Source organism: Anser brachyrhynchus, assembly GCF_964034855.1.
Source record: "Anser brachyrhynchus genome assembly, chromosome: 22".
Classification (NCBI taxonomy): Eukaryota; Metazoa; Chordata; class Aves; order Anseriformes; family Anatidae; genus Anser; species Anser brachyrhynchus.
The window spans coordinates 1,884,318-1,902,067 of NC_137715.1; the positions used below are offsets into that span (position 1 = coordinate 1,884,318).

The following is a 17,750-nucleotide window of genomic DNA, read 5'->3' on the forward strand; positions in this document are numbered from 1 at the left end:
TCATCTCGAGATATTCTGTTTTAATCCCGTCGGTTTGGGGGGGGGGGGGGGGGGGCGGCAGAAGAATTACTGTCTTCCTCAGCACATGAGCGAAAATCAAGCAATAGATATGAGTAAAGGCTAATAAACTATTTTCGTGGTGTGAGGGAGGAGGCAGAGCTCTGGTAATTTGAGAACCTCCATTTACACATTTTCTTCGGATGTTTTGACCACCTCCCTTCTCTCAACTTTCCATAAGGGGTGTTTTAATGGAATAAATGTGCAAATAATAGCATTATGCTCGCCAGGCGACTGCTTGTTACCAATAGTCTGGTATTTCTTTCGCCCGCAGTACCGAAACTGGTTCTCACACTTTCTCCGCAAGGGGAACGAAAACCAGGCATAACGACAGCAGTGACCTGATACCGGTTCCAGCGCTAGGAGGGAAATTTGGAGAAGCGGTTCCCCGGCAATTCCCAGTGTGCTCGCGTGCTCACTGATGCTGTGGCTTTCAAAAATGCCGCGCAGCAGCCACAGGCCGTGCATTCTGGGGAAGAGCACGTTGCTCCGGGGCAGGAAGGCGGCGCCGGGGCAGCGCGGGCCGCAGCGGAGCCCCCCGAGCCGGGCAGCGCAGCGCAGCGCACCCCGCCCGCCGCCCGCTTCCCGGTTCCGCTGCAGCCGGCGGCTGCCGCTGCCCCGCCGAAGGCCGGGGGGAGGCTCGTCCCCCGGCCGGGGGAGCCCGGCACCTGCCGCCCCGACACCCCCGAAGTCTTCCCGGTCTTGCGCTGCCCGGGCTCCGAGAGCAGATGGCGAGCGGCCGGGCGGGAGGGCGACGTCCCCTTGCTGGGAGGAAATCGGCTCCAGCCCCCCATGCGCCGAGCGCGACGACTGCCTCCACGGAGGGGAAGAAAACCTTTAGCCGAAGTGGCTTCGCCTCCACGCACCCCGTCTCAGCTCTACCTTCGCCCTCACACGCCTCAGTAGCTTCACTTTTCCCGAAGAAGCCAGGGCTTGGAGTGGCTCCCAGGAGTCCAAGGACCACGTTTTATTCCTGTTTGGGTCGGGATCTCTGCTCTATTTCAGGGCCAAAATTTTGATCCCGTCCCATACGATTATTCCGTCCACCAAAGAAGCTGTGCTTCCCCCCCAGAACTGCCTCAGGTCTGAGCGGAGTTTAATAGCAAAACTTTTTCTTCCATAACTCCGCAGAAGTGAGCTCTCTCGGAGCTAATTTTGCAGCTCCAGAAGACAGCTGTATTTTAATGACATAAAGCATCCCCTTAATGTAACAGTGGAGTGAGATCATGGTGCAAAATTATCAGACAATATGAAACAAATGGTTCAAGGATGAAATAAACATCTATCCTTCTTTTTTTTTTTCATTTTACATCCATAAATCATCTATTGTAAGTATCGTTTAAATATAATACATCCAATTTAAGCGCGAACACAACATAATACAAAAAGCACTCCTGGAATCAAATTAAAAACCGATTTCTTTTGCAAGGGAAATTACATGAGAGTTGCTTTGAATCTCTATAATCACTTTCTGTGCTTTCTGTTGTTTTATGCAAAAAAGGAGGTATCCTGTTTCAGAGAACATTTGTATCCTAAAGTATTTTCTTCTTGAATATCTCAGCATCAGCAAAGTCTGCAGAATACATGAATAAGTAGTAACACAGCACTGGAAATAGTTTCTCTTTATTCTTTTTATTGAAGGACAAGAGACGTAGTTGACTAAATAGCACGTCTTCTCTCGAGGGCATTTGAATATGGGAGGAGGGCTGATGCTATTGCAGTTTCTTAACAAACGTTACCCCAACGGGTTGCATCAGCCAAACCTCTGAACTAAAGAACGTGCTTATGCCTTTCAAAGTGAACTTTTGGCCTGATTAAAAAAAAAAAAAAAAGGGAAAGAAAAAAAAAAGAAAAAAAGTGCCCTCCTGGCTCTTCCTAGAGGCTGAATAACTAGTAAATATCCTGACAAGTAACAAATGACTGTGGGCGTCATATTGTTGGGTGCTCTTGTCTCCCTTCTGCTAACAAGTAAATAAATGTTGCCTACCTATGTTTCCATTCTCTGAGCAGTAAGTGGCCGCACTGAAGTCAGTGTCTTTCCACCTACTCATCACAGGGACTCTGCTAGAGGAAAGCTCCGGTCTTACAGCAGACTCGGGAAGATCAAACCAGGTCTGCCGTAGAAAAGCAGTGCCTAAAGTTCCAGCACTGGTTAAAGCCCTTAAAAACATCTCATGTTTTCAGAAGTAAATGTGGAGATAGGTAGGTACACGGACAAATGGATGGATAGAAAAATGGGCAGGATGGTTACACCGACACAGATAACTTTGGGTTCCATTCCTCCAATTGCTAAGCAGGGCATGGTTTCTCTCCAACAAAAGACATTCTGTCTTCGTAACTTTATTTCATCGTCTCATTAGAATACTGATTTAATTACATTGCTTTTACCCACACTGGCCCTAGACACAAAGCCCGCGTGGCAAAATTAAAGCACATGGAGCGTAGTTTTCGTAGAAGATTTTAGCCCAGAAAACTCCAAACACGTTCAAGGCATTTTCTAGATAAAGTTTCGCAACGAAGAAACGAGCATCCTTTTGTACTTGGGGCGGTGGAGGGGAGACGTAGTCAGACCTCCCTACCTCTTTTTCCTTCATCTTTCTTTCTCTCAGATGGAGTTAGGATCGGGAAAAGCCTTTTTAAGTTGAGGAAGGGGAAGTTCTGCCGAAATTGGCTAATCGAATAACTCGGGGGCCTTTTTAGCACTTAAAACAGGCGCAGATAATGCTAATTCTTCCCCCAGGCCCCCCCTTCCCCTCCACCTCCCCGCACCCCACCTCCCTCCTCTCTTTTAAAGTCTTTGAGGAAAGATTTTGACGCATTCGTGTTGTTATCAGATTGATGGGCAGGGTTTGATTGAAACCCCTTTGTTATGTAAATGTCAGGCCCTTGATGGATGAGCTCAGAGATGTGACAAACTTCAGGAGCCCCTCGCTCATTGGGCTGGGGGCGAGCCACGTGGCCGCCTCCCCCTGCCCCCACCCCGGCCCCGCCGAAGGCTCCGGGGTTCGAGGACCAGCGATGCATGGAAGGAAGTTTTACAGCTTTGACATACTATCTAAAGGTTGTAGGGCAGGCGGAATCCCCCCAAAACAGGCTGACCCTCCTCCATCAGTGGCAGATGGACAATACTAGGATGAACTCCTTCTTAGAGTATGCAATTTGTAACCGCGGGACGGGCGCCTACCACCACTTAGAGCAAAGCTCCCCGTCCTTCCCCTCGTGCTCAGGTAGCCCCGCCACTGACCCTTTTCACGGAGACGGCCGCTTCGGCGCGGGGGGGAGCGCGGCCGCGGCCGCCCAGCTGCCGCAGCAGGGCCCCGGCTTCGCCCCCGCCCCGGCCGGCCGCGCCGTGCCCTTCGCGGGCGCTGCCCCGGCCGCCGGGTACCCGGCCGCGACCTGCGGCGCCGGCTACGGGCCGCCCCCGCTCTACCTCGGCGCGCAGGAGGCCGACGCCGGGTACCTGCCGGCGGCCGGGTTCGCCAGCGCGGGGCCGCACCTCGGCTCGCTCGCGGAGGGCTACGGCGGGGCGGCGGCCGGGCACTACCCGCAGCACCTTTACGGGCAGGAGCAGCCCGGCTTCTTGGCCGGCCTCTACGGCAGCCTGTCGCCCGCTCCGATCGAGGACAAAGACCCCGCGTGCCCCTCCGAGCCGTGCCCCAGCGCCGGCACCACGCGGACCTTCGACTGGATGAAAGTGAAGAGGAACCCGCCCAAGACAGGTGAGGCTGGGGCGCGCAGAGCGGGCGGGGAGGCGCCCCCGGGGCCGGGGCAGGCGGGGGCAGCGCCCCGGGGAGGGCTCCTCTGCCTTCCCGGGCTCTCTGCCTTCCCCGGGCCTCGTACTCAAGGCAGCGGGGCTCATCCTCCAGAGGAACACGGGCCCGATTTTTTAAGCACCAGCCCAGCGCTGCAGAAAAGCCAGCCAGAGATCTTGCAGATACACCTGATGGAGGGACCCTGAGCGCACTTTCCCGCAGGCCGAATGCAATTTAAGCCCAGCTCGGAATAGGAAACGCTCCGGGTTTCCTGCTTCTTCCACAGACGTGGCTCCCACCTCCCCCATTGTTCAACTTCCTTCTCTAAAATATTCCCTAAATCGCAATCTTCCCTCCACCCCCACCCCGATCGAGCGGGCCCTCCTGTCCCCTTCCACTCTTTCCCACGCACGTTAAGTTTCAGGGCAGTTTGCGGGGAACCGGGGTGACGGTGTGCCAGCGAAGGGAGCAGCACTGCAGTCTTTCCCCCCAGGTTATAACCCCGCGCCGGGAAGCCAGGGCACAGCTCGGGCTCTGTGAGCAAGCACGAAGCTCCGGGGGGCGGGGGCCAAACGCCCAGGAGAGGGGCAGCAGGGCAGAGCCCGCTCGATCGGGCTTCCGCAGGGCCTCCAGCCCCGGCCAGGGACTGCTTTGGCTGCTCCTGCCCTGTTGGCTTTTGCTCGTTACAGCCAAAGTGTCGGAGTACGGGCTGCTGGGCCAGCCCAACACCATCCGCACCAACTTCACCACCAAGCAGCTGACGGAGCTGGAGAAGGAGTTTCACTTTAACAAGTACCTCACCCGGGCCCGGAGGGTGGAGATCGCCGCTACCCTTGAGCTCAACGAAACCCAGGTCAAGATCTGGTTCCAGAACAGGCGGATGAAGCAGAAGAAGAGGGAAAAGGAGGGTCTCGCCCCGGCTGCTGCCTCCAGGTCTGCGAAGGAAGCGAGCGAAGCCTCGGATCAGTCCAACTGCACCTCACCTGAGGCCTCCCCCAGCTCGGTGTCCTCCTGAGCCGCCCCGCAGGGGCAAGGAGGCTAGCCCGGGGCGGCTGCTCCCGCAGCCCGAGTAGACACACACGCACGAACACGCACGTCCCGGCCGCACACACGCGCGGAGGCAAGGCCGTGCTTCCTTCCGAGCAGCCCCCTTGGCTCCAGCCGTCTCCATGCGTGTGATACTAATTCTCCACCTTGCCTTTCTCTCTCTTAATTTATAGACCCTCCGTAAAACGTTGGACTCCAAAGGAGCAGCCGTGTCCTCGTTTGTCCTTAGCAATAGGCGTTTGTCTCAGGGACGTTTCTCCCTCTCCCTTCTCTCTCCCCAATAGGAACTGCACTTTCAACTACAGAAACTTTAAAACGAAATTAGTTCTCTCCCGTTTTAAAAGTGTGCACAAGGACTTTTGTCTGCAGGAATGCTACGTTTCATGCATTTTTATCCCCGAGAGATTGTAAAAAAAAAAAAGTTTGGGGTATTTTTTTGTTTTGTTTTGTTTCCTTTTTATTTACTCTGTGTATCGTGGAAAGAGATCTGATGGGCCCAAGACGCTAGAGGCCCGTGGGAAGACCCAAACAAACACAAAGCAAAAATGCAACTTCCTTTGGTACCATTTTGCACTAGTGCTACTTTACGTGGTTTTCTACGCACTCCTGGTTATGGCTGGTACTAATCCTGGGGAAGGGAGGGCTGTTACTAATCCTGGGGGAGCGCTGTGTTATCAGCGGAAACGAGATGAGGCGAAGGTAGACCTCGGGGTACTTCGGAAAAGGGTCACCGTGCTGCGAAGTGTGAACGCGCACGGGAACACGGCTGCGGGGGGCCGCGGGGCTTGGCTCCCCCGGATGCTGATGCACTGACTGCTATTTATTCGTCTCGAAAGCCTGAAATCCTGGAGCGAGGCTGCACGGCTCCTTGCACCCCCATCCTCTTAGGCTTATCGGAGTCCGACAAAAACATTATTTAACCATGGCTGATTGTTTCCCTTTCCCAGCAGAAACTTTACCGTAGGACGAACTGAAAACCGCGGCGACTTTTGTTAGAGTTTGTTTTAAAGAGAAAAAAGTCATCGTGAAAAACAAGTGGTTTCTTAATCGGAACCTTCTGTTTTGCCTCCACTCCCTTCCCCATGCTCTGTATGTCGAAATGGAACTACCTCAGTCTAATAAAGTTTACTTTTTCCACACTCACGTCCTCTCGGCCCTAAGCGAAATGGAAATTTCTCCCGTCCAGGGAAGTGCGCGACACGGGGAGGGGAGCCCGGGCTCAGAGGGAGGAGGAGGAAGGAAAAGGTCTCCGTCTGCTGCTACAGCTCCCAAACGAAGTGCCCGATCCTGCTTCCTGCGGGGCCCGTCCAACACCCCCCCACCCCCGCCTTGGCACCGGCAGCTGCAGGATCGGGACCAGCTTTCACCTCCGCTACGGGGGAGTTCAAAGCAAGTCTCCCAGACGGGGCCGGGTAGAAACGCGTCGCTCCGCACGTGGAGTTGCTTTACAACGCGAAGTGAAAGGGGGCCTGATGAGAACAGCAAATCCTCCTCCTCCTCAGTGTAAGCATCCCGGCAAGGAAGCAGTTCTGCACTACCGAAGCAGCGACATTAACTGGAATCAAGTTGGGGTCCGGGGGTGGGGGAAAGGCGAGTTTCCCAATTATACGGAACGGTTCTGTAAGGCGGACCCAACTCAAAAACGGAACGAAGCGTCGATTTAGTTTTATCTCCTCAGCTTTCGAAGGTGGCCCCCGAAAGGAGAGCGGGTGTCTTCCAGAGCGTGAGCAGCGCACAAGGCCAGGGCGCGGAGGGACCGGGACCCGCGGCCACAGCGGGGGCAGAGCCCTCCCGCTGCCGGGGGGGCCGCGGGCCCGGATACAGCTCTGACCTTTTTACCTCGAAACGCCTCTGGGATTTCTAAACAAGTAAAGAGAGGGGCTGCCAGGAGAAACTATTGTTCTAGCTTCGTCCCATTTGCAAACCTTTTAGGTGGGGGCGTTCGCGGGGCCAGGAACGAGCGAAGTACCTGCCCGGCCCCGCGGCTCCGACGGCGGGGAGCACCGCTCCTCCCCGGCACTGCAGCCCTGTCCCGTGCAACGTCCGCCGGGCTCGGGGGCCATCCCGAGCGTCCAGTTAGCTCTGGGACAAGAAAAAGACGAGTGTGTGTGAGGAGGAAGGTGAAAAGAGGAGTTTGTTACACTAGCGGTTTGCAAAACATCAGGAGAGGGGACCGCGAATAACAAAGCACAGGCAGCCAGAGCGACTTCGCAGCGCGCCGGGCATCAGCCAGCCGGGTTTAACCTGCTCGCTGGCCCAAGGCGATCGAAGGGTCCCCCGAATCTGCGTGATTTAAACTGTCTCACGGGAGCGGGGGGCTGCGCTTCAGACAGCTCGTGGGTTTCCACCGAGGAGGTTTTCGCCCGTTGTCTCTGGACCCGGGAAGGGGCCGCGGCTCCCCTCGCCCCCCGACGAGCAGCGCTGCGCCGGGCCGGGCCGGGCGGGGCCAGCGCTCGGGGAAGAGCCGGGCAAAGAAAACGGCCGGGACAACCCGGGGGTTACTGACTGAAGCGCTGGAGTGTCGGGCACAACAAAGGCTCCCAGCTCCCATTTGAAACTCAAAGGGAGTCTCCGGAAGAGTCCGCAAAGACGGTGCCGATGCGCCCTTACATATGTAACCCCCCGGGCGCCCCCCTCACCCCGTCCCCTCGCTGCCAGCCGGGCTCCTCGCACCGCGCTCACCTCCCGCAGCCACAGATCTCTCCCCGCGCTCTCCCTCCAGGTTTCTCACGCTCCCTTTTGTCTCAGGAGCCCTAAACTCGCTTCTGTGAAGCAGGAGCCGGCTGAACGGCCCCGCAGCACAACCGCGGCAGGGGTCCCGCGGCCGGTACCGGGCGCTCCGCGGGGCAGCGAGGGCCACGCGTGTCGGCCCCACGCTCCGGCAGGCAGGGGCAGGTGCGGGCCCTGCGCAGCCGTCGGCCCGGGCTGCGCCTCCGCAGAGCCGCCTGCAGAACTCCGCCGGGCTCAGCCCTACCCCCACCGCTGGTTTATATGGCAGACACGGGGCCTGCACGCACTGCTTTGTTTTATATAAATGATACACAACGACGGAGCTGTTCCCTTATCTCCACGTGCGTCTGTCGGTGGTTCCCTGGCATTGCATTTTTTTTATGGGCAGGAAAATTAGCCAAGACCCCTCTACACTCTACACTACTCTACATTATTCGGAGGCAAAGCCGCCTCCTAATGGAGATTAATGCCGTTAATATCCCAGAGGAAGGGGAAAATCCCGGTTAAAGAGAAGCAACCTTGTACATTTTTAATGGCGGTCGCTGTGCTGGAGCTGTTGTCCCCCTGCGGGAGGAGGGGACGGGGAAGAGACGCCCTCGGCACTCCCGGTGATCTGGCCTGGCGTGGCAGACACTTCAGGGCCATCTGTTCCTTACCCCTCGGTGTGAAATGCTTCTCCTAAGGCATTTGTTCTCACAACGTGAGGCCCTTTTGATCTCAGAAGAGGACATTCTATTAAATAATAATAATAATAATACCTGAAGACTTCCTTACTTTCAACTCCACTTTGCTGGCTTTGCACTTAAGGTGTGAAGCTTTCCTGGGGGTCTCTGTCCGGGGGACAAAACCTTCTCTCTGTGATTGTACTCTGGCTATTGCTGACCCCTGAAAGCCTTTGATGCCTTGAAGTGATGGGCAACAGGGGTCGAAGCCTTCCGGGTTTCTCCAAATTTGTTTCACACAACAAAATCAGTAAGGAGCTACCCCCTCCCCAGATCTCGGAAAACCAGAGCAGGGCGAGGGAAAGATGTTTTTGTCACACTGTGGGTGAGTCAGAACCAAAACACTACTTGATACATCTTCTGAGAGCAGCACCAAAGCAGCAAGGTGTCCACACACCTGCCAGCATGGTAACATTGCCAAGGGAGCCGCTACACCCTAGGTCATGGAAACCGAGAGGGATTTTCATGTCTGATCAAAGTTTTCTCACCATTTTTGATGCAAGCACATTTTTAGGTGTCATCAAAACCCACGGAGAACTGCGAAGGAGACCCGCAGCCCTGGGAAGCTCTGGGTGAATGCAGCTGTCCTTGCTCCCCGCTGGGCAAGGGGCTTGCACAGCCAGGACCACCCCGGCCCTGGGCACGTCCCCTGCCACACAGCCCCCAGCAGCACGCTTGGGCTCAATCGTGGGAGCTGGGCATACGTGTGTTTATCTGGATTGTGTATGTTTACAGACAGTGTATGTCATTTGCCTCCGTATCAAATATACTGCATGTTTATTTTTGAGGGTTGAGTCTGCATAGGTCACCTGGACTTAAATTGGGGGACCTCTGATCTGCTGCTTCATGTCGGACCCCAGCTGTAAACCCTCCCACCCGCTCTGCTCATTACACTAAAAGGGCCACTCCACAGTGCAGCCCCCTTCCTTCTTTCTTTTCCCCTCTGCCCCCCAGCTATTATTTTCCACCAACACAGATATTTCAGTGCCAATCAGCTTCAGGGCTGCATTACCCTCTTAGGCAGGTGAAATGAGGTCTGGGGCAAAGGGCTGGGGTGGAAGAAACAATTGCAGAAGTAAGTGTACAGAATGTTTCCTTGCTCTTCAGAGGGCTCACCTATCCTTTCAGTTTACACTGGTCTGACAGCTCCATTTCAATCCCAGCCTTCACATGGATTTGTTCAATATTTACTCAGGCTGATGGGTTTGCTCAGAACTTGCCTCTGTCAGCCTTGCTCTGTCGGGTTCCCTTCCCCTCGGGCCCAGGTTCACACAAAGTTCAGCCTGAAATGAATTCACCCAAAGATGGGCCCAGCTTGGCCTGAGGACCAGAGATGGGGTCAAGCCTGGGTCTCTGTGTCCCAGCCAGCCCTTGCGAAGGCAGCACTCAGCACTCCCGGCCAGGAGGCTGCTTTGAAAAATTATTTGGGGTTAAAAAAGAAAAAGCTCCAGGCCAGGGAGGACACACCAGGAAAGGCAGGAGTTGCTTTTCAGTGCAGGGAGCACAGGTCAGCCCTTCCAGGAGGGTGGACAGTTCACGGACATTAACTCTGACCAGGGGGCCTGTGTGACAGGGAAGGTACAATCCTGCAAACGCAATACAACCATGAAAACTGCCACAGGGAGAAAAAAGGTTGCCTATATATGTGTATGTATGCATATACATATACAAGTGTGTATGCACTCCCTATATTATAAATATATACATTGCTTACATTTAAGTAAAGTATAAACCACATATAATATCTATTACATAAATCTATTTTATATATGTATAAGTAAACCTGTTGGCAAGAGACTCAATCTTAAAATGAAGAGCAAATCAAAAACTGATGCAAAATAGAAAAGAGCGTATCTGGAGACCAGCAACTGTAAGGCCCCAGGGACATGAGTTGGGAAAGGCATGAAGCTCTTTGTGAATTCTCAGAAGGGTGCTCCGGGACCAAGCCTGGGAGAGGAACCCGGCACTTACGGGGCCAGGTTCGGTGAGGGGCCACTCACTGCTCTGGGGCAGGGTGAGAGTTGGCGCTTCGCAGCGCTGAGCCCTGCCCCGGGATGAACCAGGTCGGGCCACTTTCAGAGGCAGGGAAATTGACCTGGGTTGCAAAAAGGGCTTACAGCAAAACCTGCATGAGTTCCCATTAAGAAGATAGAACAGCAAGGTAAATCCAAAGCATCTCCAAACAAAATACCAACTGGGTCGATATCCAGGGCAGCACCATGGTGGACTCTGTGAGGTGATGAAAGGAACACGAAGTGTCTGGGTACAGTCCCAGAGACTCGAGAAATCTCAGGGACACGGCAGGATCCGAACCTGCCCCTGTCTGGGGCGCTGGGTGTCTCTGGGCACCTGCCAGCTGCCTGGGGGATTGGCAAAAAGCCCCATGCGAGTCTCCAGAGGGCTTTGGGTCAGACTGTGGGGTAGGAGCCCCTTCCGTGGAGCTGAGAGGTCCCAGCGAGGGCAGCACTTGTCCTCAGAGACTACCTGTACACTGGGGCACTCACAGATGTGACACAGGGTAAGAGAGACAGATACCTTCCTGCCTCATCTCTTTTCCTGCCCCGCACTCTGAACAGATGCTAGAGGCAGGAACCAAATTCTCCAACAGCACCATTTTAGGCTTTACTCATTATGAATACTTATAAATTCACCTGTATGGATGCTCTACGAGCTGAGTCCTTCCCACGTCAGTCCTCCTGATTCCATCGACCAGTTACTTAGACTGAGGCATTAAAAACTGAAAACTGGAAAGAGAAAGCACATGATAAATTCCTATCGAGCAGACAAGGACTTACGTTTGAGGATCTAAAGCCTGAAGCTCTGCGGATTATTTGCACCTTTGTAATACCTTGGCAGAGTGTCTCTGATAAAAAGGGAGAATTTGAGGTCTGTATTGTGAATTTACAGCCCTTTAGCACACGACTGCCAAATTGTCGTGTGTGAGGTGTCTCTTAAAATCAGACACGAGAAGGAGCCACTCCCTTCTTGTGTCCTTAAAGCTAATCCGATGAGATTTAATGGATTTGTTAATGGCTATAAAATTCTGGAGGTTATCACAGTCTCTGCTGATTAAACAACCCGGTGAAGTGTCACAATACAAGTGTTTTAAGCTGCAGGGAAAAAAAAGGGGGGGGGGGGTGAAATCTCACACGCTTCTCCTGCTCTTTCCCCCACGAGTAGGTTCAGTGGAAATATTGCCTGTTGGAAATCCTACCTCAGTCTGTCTTTATTTAATTTCTTCCTTCACTCATCCACTCTGCCTGAATCATTTTCTTTGCATTTCCTTCTTCCAGCCCAGCAGCGGGTGCTGGGAGATCCCAGTGGTTTTTGTCCACGTCTTCAATCTTTTTTCTTCAGACAGCAACGCTCGGAGCTACACGTGGGAAGACAGCAAGAAAACAGTGTTACCAGAAAGAAAACAATGTACCACTTATTTCAAATAGAGAAGCTGGCACTACAAAAAAAAAAAAGACATTAAAACAAGTTGTTTCTCATCTAAAAATAAAGTCTCTCTAACTTTTGCTAAGAGTTCAAAGAGTCCAAGTTCTTGCCAAGCTAAAAGATCAAACCCACCAACAAAAAGCCTTTCCTAAACAATTTCTGTAATTTAGGTGAGAAGATTTTCCCTCAAACAAAAAGGTGGCTTTTAACCTCGTTTATAATTATTAATACGTCTCAGAGAAAGGAAGGAAATGATAATTATTATTTTTTAGTTACTACTACAAAATATTTCTCTGTGTGAGTTATTCTGACCATGACACATCTGAAAATACTGGCATTGCTCTCGTGAAAGGGAGTAGTACTTGAAATCCGGTTCCCGGTTTCAATCCCTTTTACCGCAATTAGTGTGTTGATAGCCACCGATTTGCCGCGTGTTTCGACACACCACAGAGCTCGGAAACGCCGAGCCTAACTCGTTTATTACGGAAAAGGGTACGAGAAAAATGTTTTCTTAATGGCCCTTTAATTGCGTTTCCTACGTAGGGATTCGAGATGGTTCATATTTAAATGCCGGTTGACAGAGCGAAGAAAATATAGCTCCTTCTAGCAGCCGGAGATCTCCTACGGACCTCGTATTTCAGAGGTACCGCTGAGTCTTCGTGGCGGAGCACCCCAGTCCCGCAAACCAAAGGGGTTTTTGTGCGACGCCGGAGCCCGGAGCCCGTCGGAGGGCGCCGGGTCCGCAGGGGCCGGGCCGCGGCGGTGGAAGGAGCAGGCGGCGGCCGCCCCCCCCCGGCCCCGGCCCCGGCCCCGGCCCCGGCCCCGGCCCCGGCCCCGGCCCCGGCCCCGGCCCCGGCCCCGGCCCCGGCCCCGGCCCCGCCGGTGCTGCTTTGGCACCGCTTCCGAAGGACGAACCATCTCCGAGCCGGACAGCCCCCAGTGAAGAGGATGGGTTTGCTGCCTTCCCGAGTTTTGCTTTCCAGCCGCTCTTCCCGTTAATGTGTTATCCTGTGCGAGCCGGATGCCACAAAAATCCCTATTTTCATGCAATAAACGTCGTCCTAAATTATTCTCTTGTAAAATATCAAACGTCCTGGCACCATTTGTCTCCCACAATTATTTTTTGGGGTGATTTCTAACGAAGAAGTTTATTAGAGTCACTCCCTGCTTCCCTTTGTCCATTCTCTCCGCGAAGGTTCTCTTCTCTTTATAATTAATGGACTTGGCAAAGCTTTTCTGCAGTTTGTAGGAATATGCTACCAAACAAAAGCATCTCGCTGATGGATGAGGAGCTGGGCTTTAAATCAGTCCCTACTGATACAAATTATTTTAATATGCCCCCCTTATGATTTGTTTCGATTTTATGAAGTAGTGAGCTACGTTGTAAGACTTGATTACAGATTGGAGGCTGGTTGCCTACAAAGTTATGAAGTCTTCTAGGGGAGCGTTTCTGAAAGGCTTGTTACAAATTCAGTGCATTCACAACTGCATTGCCAAGGTTGTGCATATCAAGGAAAAGTAAATTCTTTTTTCCTTGACCCACACCCTGCCTCTCCTCCACGCTGAAGAGGAAATTGATAGTGCCATGAAAATCAGCAGATGCTCTTTGTGCATTTAATATTGTTTCTGCTGCTGTATCAATAAACTAAACCAAACCAAACCAAACCAAACCCCCAGAAATAACAAAATCTAACCACAAAATCTTTGCTTCCCCCCCCATCCCCCCAAGATAATAAGGGGAATAAGGCAGGGAAAGACTGAGATAAGGTTTTGTACTGTGCACGCTATTTCCCAGGAGGGTGAGGCTCTTGCTGTGCTGGGTTCTGGGTGGCAGAGAGGCTTTCTGCTTCATGCAGTGCACAGACGAAGATACCAGGGGCATCATGGGCTGTCTGAATTGGCTTCTGCTGTCCCTTGCTGCACTCCAGCAGCAGGGACGGCTGGGAGGGAACTGATATTCCTCAGGTACGCTGGACCAAGCCCGTTTGCCTGTTCCTAAGAACTTGGCAGTCTGGAGCCGACTGATCCCCAGCTTCCTGTGAGCACGCTGGTACTGGAAGTGAACGTGCAGCGAGTTTTGCCTGCAGAATGGGTTGTGGGAGCACTCCCTAGGGACAGTTTGAGTGAACTTCGTTTGAACAGCTGATGAAGGTAGTCTAAGGTCAGCTGGCTGATGCTGGAGCACACAGAGCCAGAGGGCAGGACTGTTCAGCTTTCAGGCAGTGCCAGACTTGTACAGGTGATAGATAACCTTCTGCAGCTCTTCCGTAAGATGCAGAAGAGGGTATTTGTTAAGGACGTGCATTTTTGCAATGTCATTGACCCACCGTGTTAAGTTTTGTCCAGTCATGCATGAAATATACCAAGAACAACGTTTTAACTATCCTGTGCTTTTCTGTCATCATCAGCACTGGACATAAATCAATCACGCCGTCTCGGCTATGAAAGATATGACTGGAATGTCATCTGGCTTCCTCAACTGTCTCTGTGCCAAGGCCTCAGTACCCTGCTGTGCTGGACTGTATTCCAGACGAAGCACAGTATACCAACTGCCTTCAGTGGCCATTGTTTCTCAGTGAGGAGAAACATTCATGGAAGCCCAAGACGAGGATGTTTGTCACTGAACTTATGCATTAGATGCATGCAATGTATCTGTTCAGTATCTGAGTGCCTTTTGGTCTCTGTCTCTGCAAGATCAGAGTACTTCAGGTCGGTATCAGAATCACTTCAACAGCTTAACAGTTTAAATTTTGTTCTTTCTGAAGACCTGTGTAACAGTTTAAAACTCAGTTCAAACGACTGGGCTTGTACCAGCTACTTGAACATACTAAGTTAATGCAGTGGTCAGAGGTCAACAGCATCAAGCTGAAACAGATGACGTTTCTGCCAGTAAATTCAGAGCTGTGCATCACCCTGCAGTTTTCCCCTTCTTGTTCAATAAATGGAGAGCTTGTGAAAGGTGCTGGTGATGGGCCTGGGAGAATGAATCCTTGAGTCTAATCGTAGTTTGGGAGCGGCAGGTGAAATTTCATCCTGCCAAGGTTCCTTCCCTTCCTGATCTTGAGGAATGGGAATCCAGTGTCAGTAATTCACTTCATCTCCAGTTTGTGCTAGAGAGTATCAGTGCCAATGTGATTTGCTTGCTTAATTTTTTACTGCAAAAACACAGTTCTGCTTGGCCTTAGATCTGCTGAACTCATTTCATATACCATCAGAGAAAGTTTCTTCTCAGTAGCCACCAGTTCAGGCCAAAGTCAAGCAGCACCACGAGCTTTCTCTGCTCTCCTGTTCCCAGATAGACCAACATTGGTAGATTTCTATTTTTTAGCTAAATCTTCTTCTATAGTGTGTCCACATTACTGCATAAAGGGGGGTGGAGGCATTCCAACAACATTTGCTCACAAGCTTATTTAAAACATCTTATATACAGAGTCTTTTTGTCTGTCCAGTTCCTACAGGAAAGAACAGACAGAGATGGTTGCAAAACTTCTCCTGATATTACTGCAGAAGGAGTTTAATAAAAAATAACAGCACACATGCAAAGGCTCCCAGTAAGATAAAAATTCTCCTTGATCTGCTGATAGGAAGGAATCTATGAGAGTGGCAGATCAAAGGGACAACAAAGGCCAAACCTTTGAATAACAAAAGCCGTACATGTCTTCTCGTCTCCCTCAAAGTTATGTCTCCTTCCTATGCGCTTTGGGCCAAAAAATTTCCTATGGTAAATAATTTCCAGAAACTCAATGTTTCAAGTAGCACAATAACCAAGGAACTCAGGGAAAAGGAGGAGGGTTGTTTTTCATAATGTTTCTTGGAGACTCCACATCTTTCAATTTCTTATCAGTTTTGAAATACAAGGCATGAAGTCTTTAGCACCATTGGGACCAAAAGGTTATCAGCATGTAAATACCTGAGCTGGAAAGACATGTTTGAGAAAGAACAGATAACATTTTAAACATACTTATAGCCCACATCCTTTCCAATTTTTAACCCAATTTCACCTGAACTTTCACAAGTAAAGGTGTGCTTCTAATAACCCAGCAGATAAAAAAAGGATTTATCTCAGATCAAGAGCCATAGAATCAGCACTGTGGCCACCTCTATTATTTACTTTTTGTTAGAAAGCGACAGCCAGCTCTTTCTTTTAATAAAGAGTTTTTAAACATGCATCTGAGAACGTGAACTACTGGGCCAGTGGTAACAGAGCAACCTGTGTAACATATCTGTGACAACTGAGGAAATTGAGATGAAAGGCATGACTGGGGCTTTCTCTTTCCCGCACAAGGGCAAAATCAGAAAGAAAATTCAGGATTTCTTATTCTCAGAAGTAAGCACTATACAATGTCAATTCTTAGCTCAAAGACCTCAGTTCTTTCTGTCTGGAAGGGAAACACATCTGCCTCAAAGCCATCACTTCCTGTCAAAATAAGTAAGTGAAAGTTAAAATAGCTAAAGGATATATTCAAATGAGGTAGAGAAAGAAACCAGCTCCAACAGTATTTTCTTCTGATGTGTGGGAAAACCTTGATATTAAAAACTGGAAGGGGCAGGGCTTGCTTTGTAAGGGAAAAAGCAAGAGAAAGCCGCAGCTCTGACTTCGGTGCCAGGTGGGCCCTGTAGGGTCCTGGAGCAGGCTGCAGGCCCTGCTGCTCAGTGGTCTCAGAGCCGGCAGGACGAAAGCACCGCCAGGAACTGATACGTGGGGCCTCTTGAGTCAAGAACCGGACGACCTGAAAAACCAGCGGTGAACCTCTTCTTTGCACTGCTGTCTCTAGCAGCCTCAGACAGCAGTGGCAGGGCTCTGTTCATTGTGGACGCTTATAACAAAATCACCCCCTTCCTAATCGCTGGAGCTGTACTGAGTCCAGAGACCACCCGTCTCTTCCCAGAGAAGGTCAGGTCTGGTCAGATGAATCACCCCCGAGATTTCCCGGACCGTGCTGAGCAGATCTCTGCTGCCTGTAGAGAGCTTCTGTACAACCAGCTTAGATGAAGATTGCTACAAACGAGGTGGTGTTTTCCCTTTGGAAACTGGTGCCCTGATCGTTGGTGTAAATTGGCACCACCCGATCAACTCCAGACTTAAACAAGGAGAGAGTATAGTCTCCAGTGGACGACCCAAAAAGCATGACTGTATCAAAACTGTTTTAATTTCCAGTGGGGTGGTGAGAGGGTATCGAACAGCCACAGATACAGGGGAAATGAGACTGACTTAAATTCACTTTTTCCTCCATGCACAAGTGCAGAAACTGATATCCAGACAAGGCGGATCAAACCCTGGTACTACTCCATGAGCCTTCTGACTGTGTCATGATTTGCACAAGTTTCTTACAAAGGCAGAGCAGAGATGATCTGGGAGGTCACATGCTGCTGGTGTTATATAGACCGATCGATGCAAAAGCAGTCCCCACAGTAAATTCCAGCCCCCCCCCCTTTTTTTTTTTTTTTTTTTTTTTTTACCGTCGGCTTCATGGTATGCCTCATAAATCTCTGTTTAAAAAAAAGATCGCATATTAGTGTTTTATCTCTGGTATGTGCTACCCCATGTTTTCCCCACTCACAGCATATTAGCATCACACAGGTGGGGAGAAAGCAAAATAAACATTATCAAACAAGGGCATCAAATATTTAGTGTAGAGGTTTCTGAGTATTTCAGGATGACTAGGACTGTTTAGATATCAGATGTTCTCCTGCCAGGTCAAATGAACCATTGCTGAGTAATGGCTAAGTTCCCCTGGCCACCTTTGGCCAACAGTGCATTATCACCCCTGCCCTTTAACTTTCTGTCCAGGGCAAGAATCACTTTCTTAATCCAGAATCTCTGCCTAAAGCTGTTTCAGCTGAGACAGGGGATTGTTTACACAAGGTGCAGGCTCCCTCCTCCCCACCTGGTTTCTGTCTGGGCCACACTGTTAGGGATGAGGGCAATACATCATTAATCTTGGCCTCATTTCACAGGCAGGTCCTGCTGTCATTGTGCTGTCGGTGTCTGGAGGTGCAG

At 51.2% G+C, this 17,750-nt stretch overlaps 1 protein-coding gene across 1 annotated transcript; it reads left to right on the plus strand.

The window, feature by feature from the left end:
- Positions 1 to 1,434: 1,434 nt before the first annotated feature.
- Positions 1,435 to 5,786, plus strand: HOXB1 (homeobox B1). The gene is made up of 2 exons (XM_080564974.1): positions 1,435 to 3,776; positions 4,499 to 5,786. The coding sequence occupies exons 1-2, from the start codon at positions 3,080 to 3,082 to the stop codon at positions 4,822 to 4,824; spliced, it is 1,023 nt and encodes a 340-aa protein (XP_080421100.1). The 5' UTR covers positions 1,435 to 3,079; the 3' UTR covers positions 4,825 to 5,786.
- Positions 5,787 to 17,750: the final 11,964 nt, after the last annotated feature.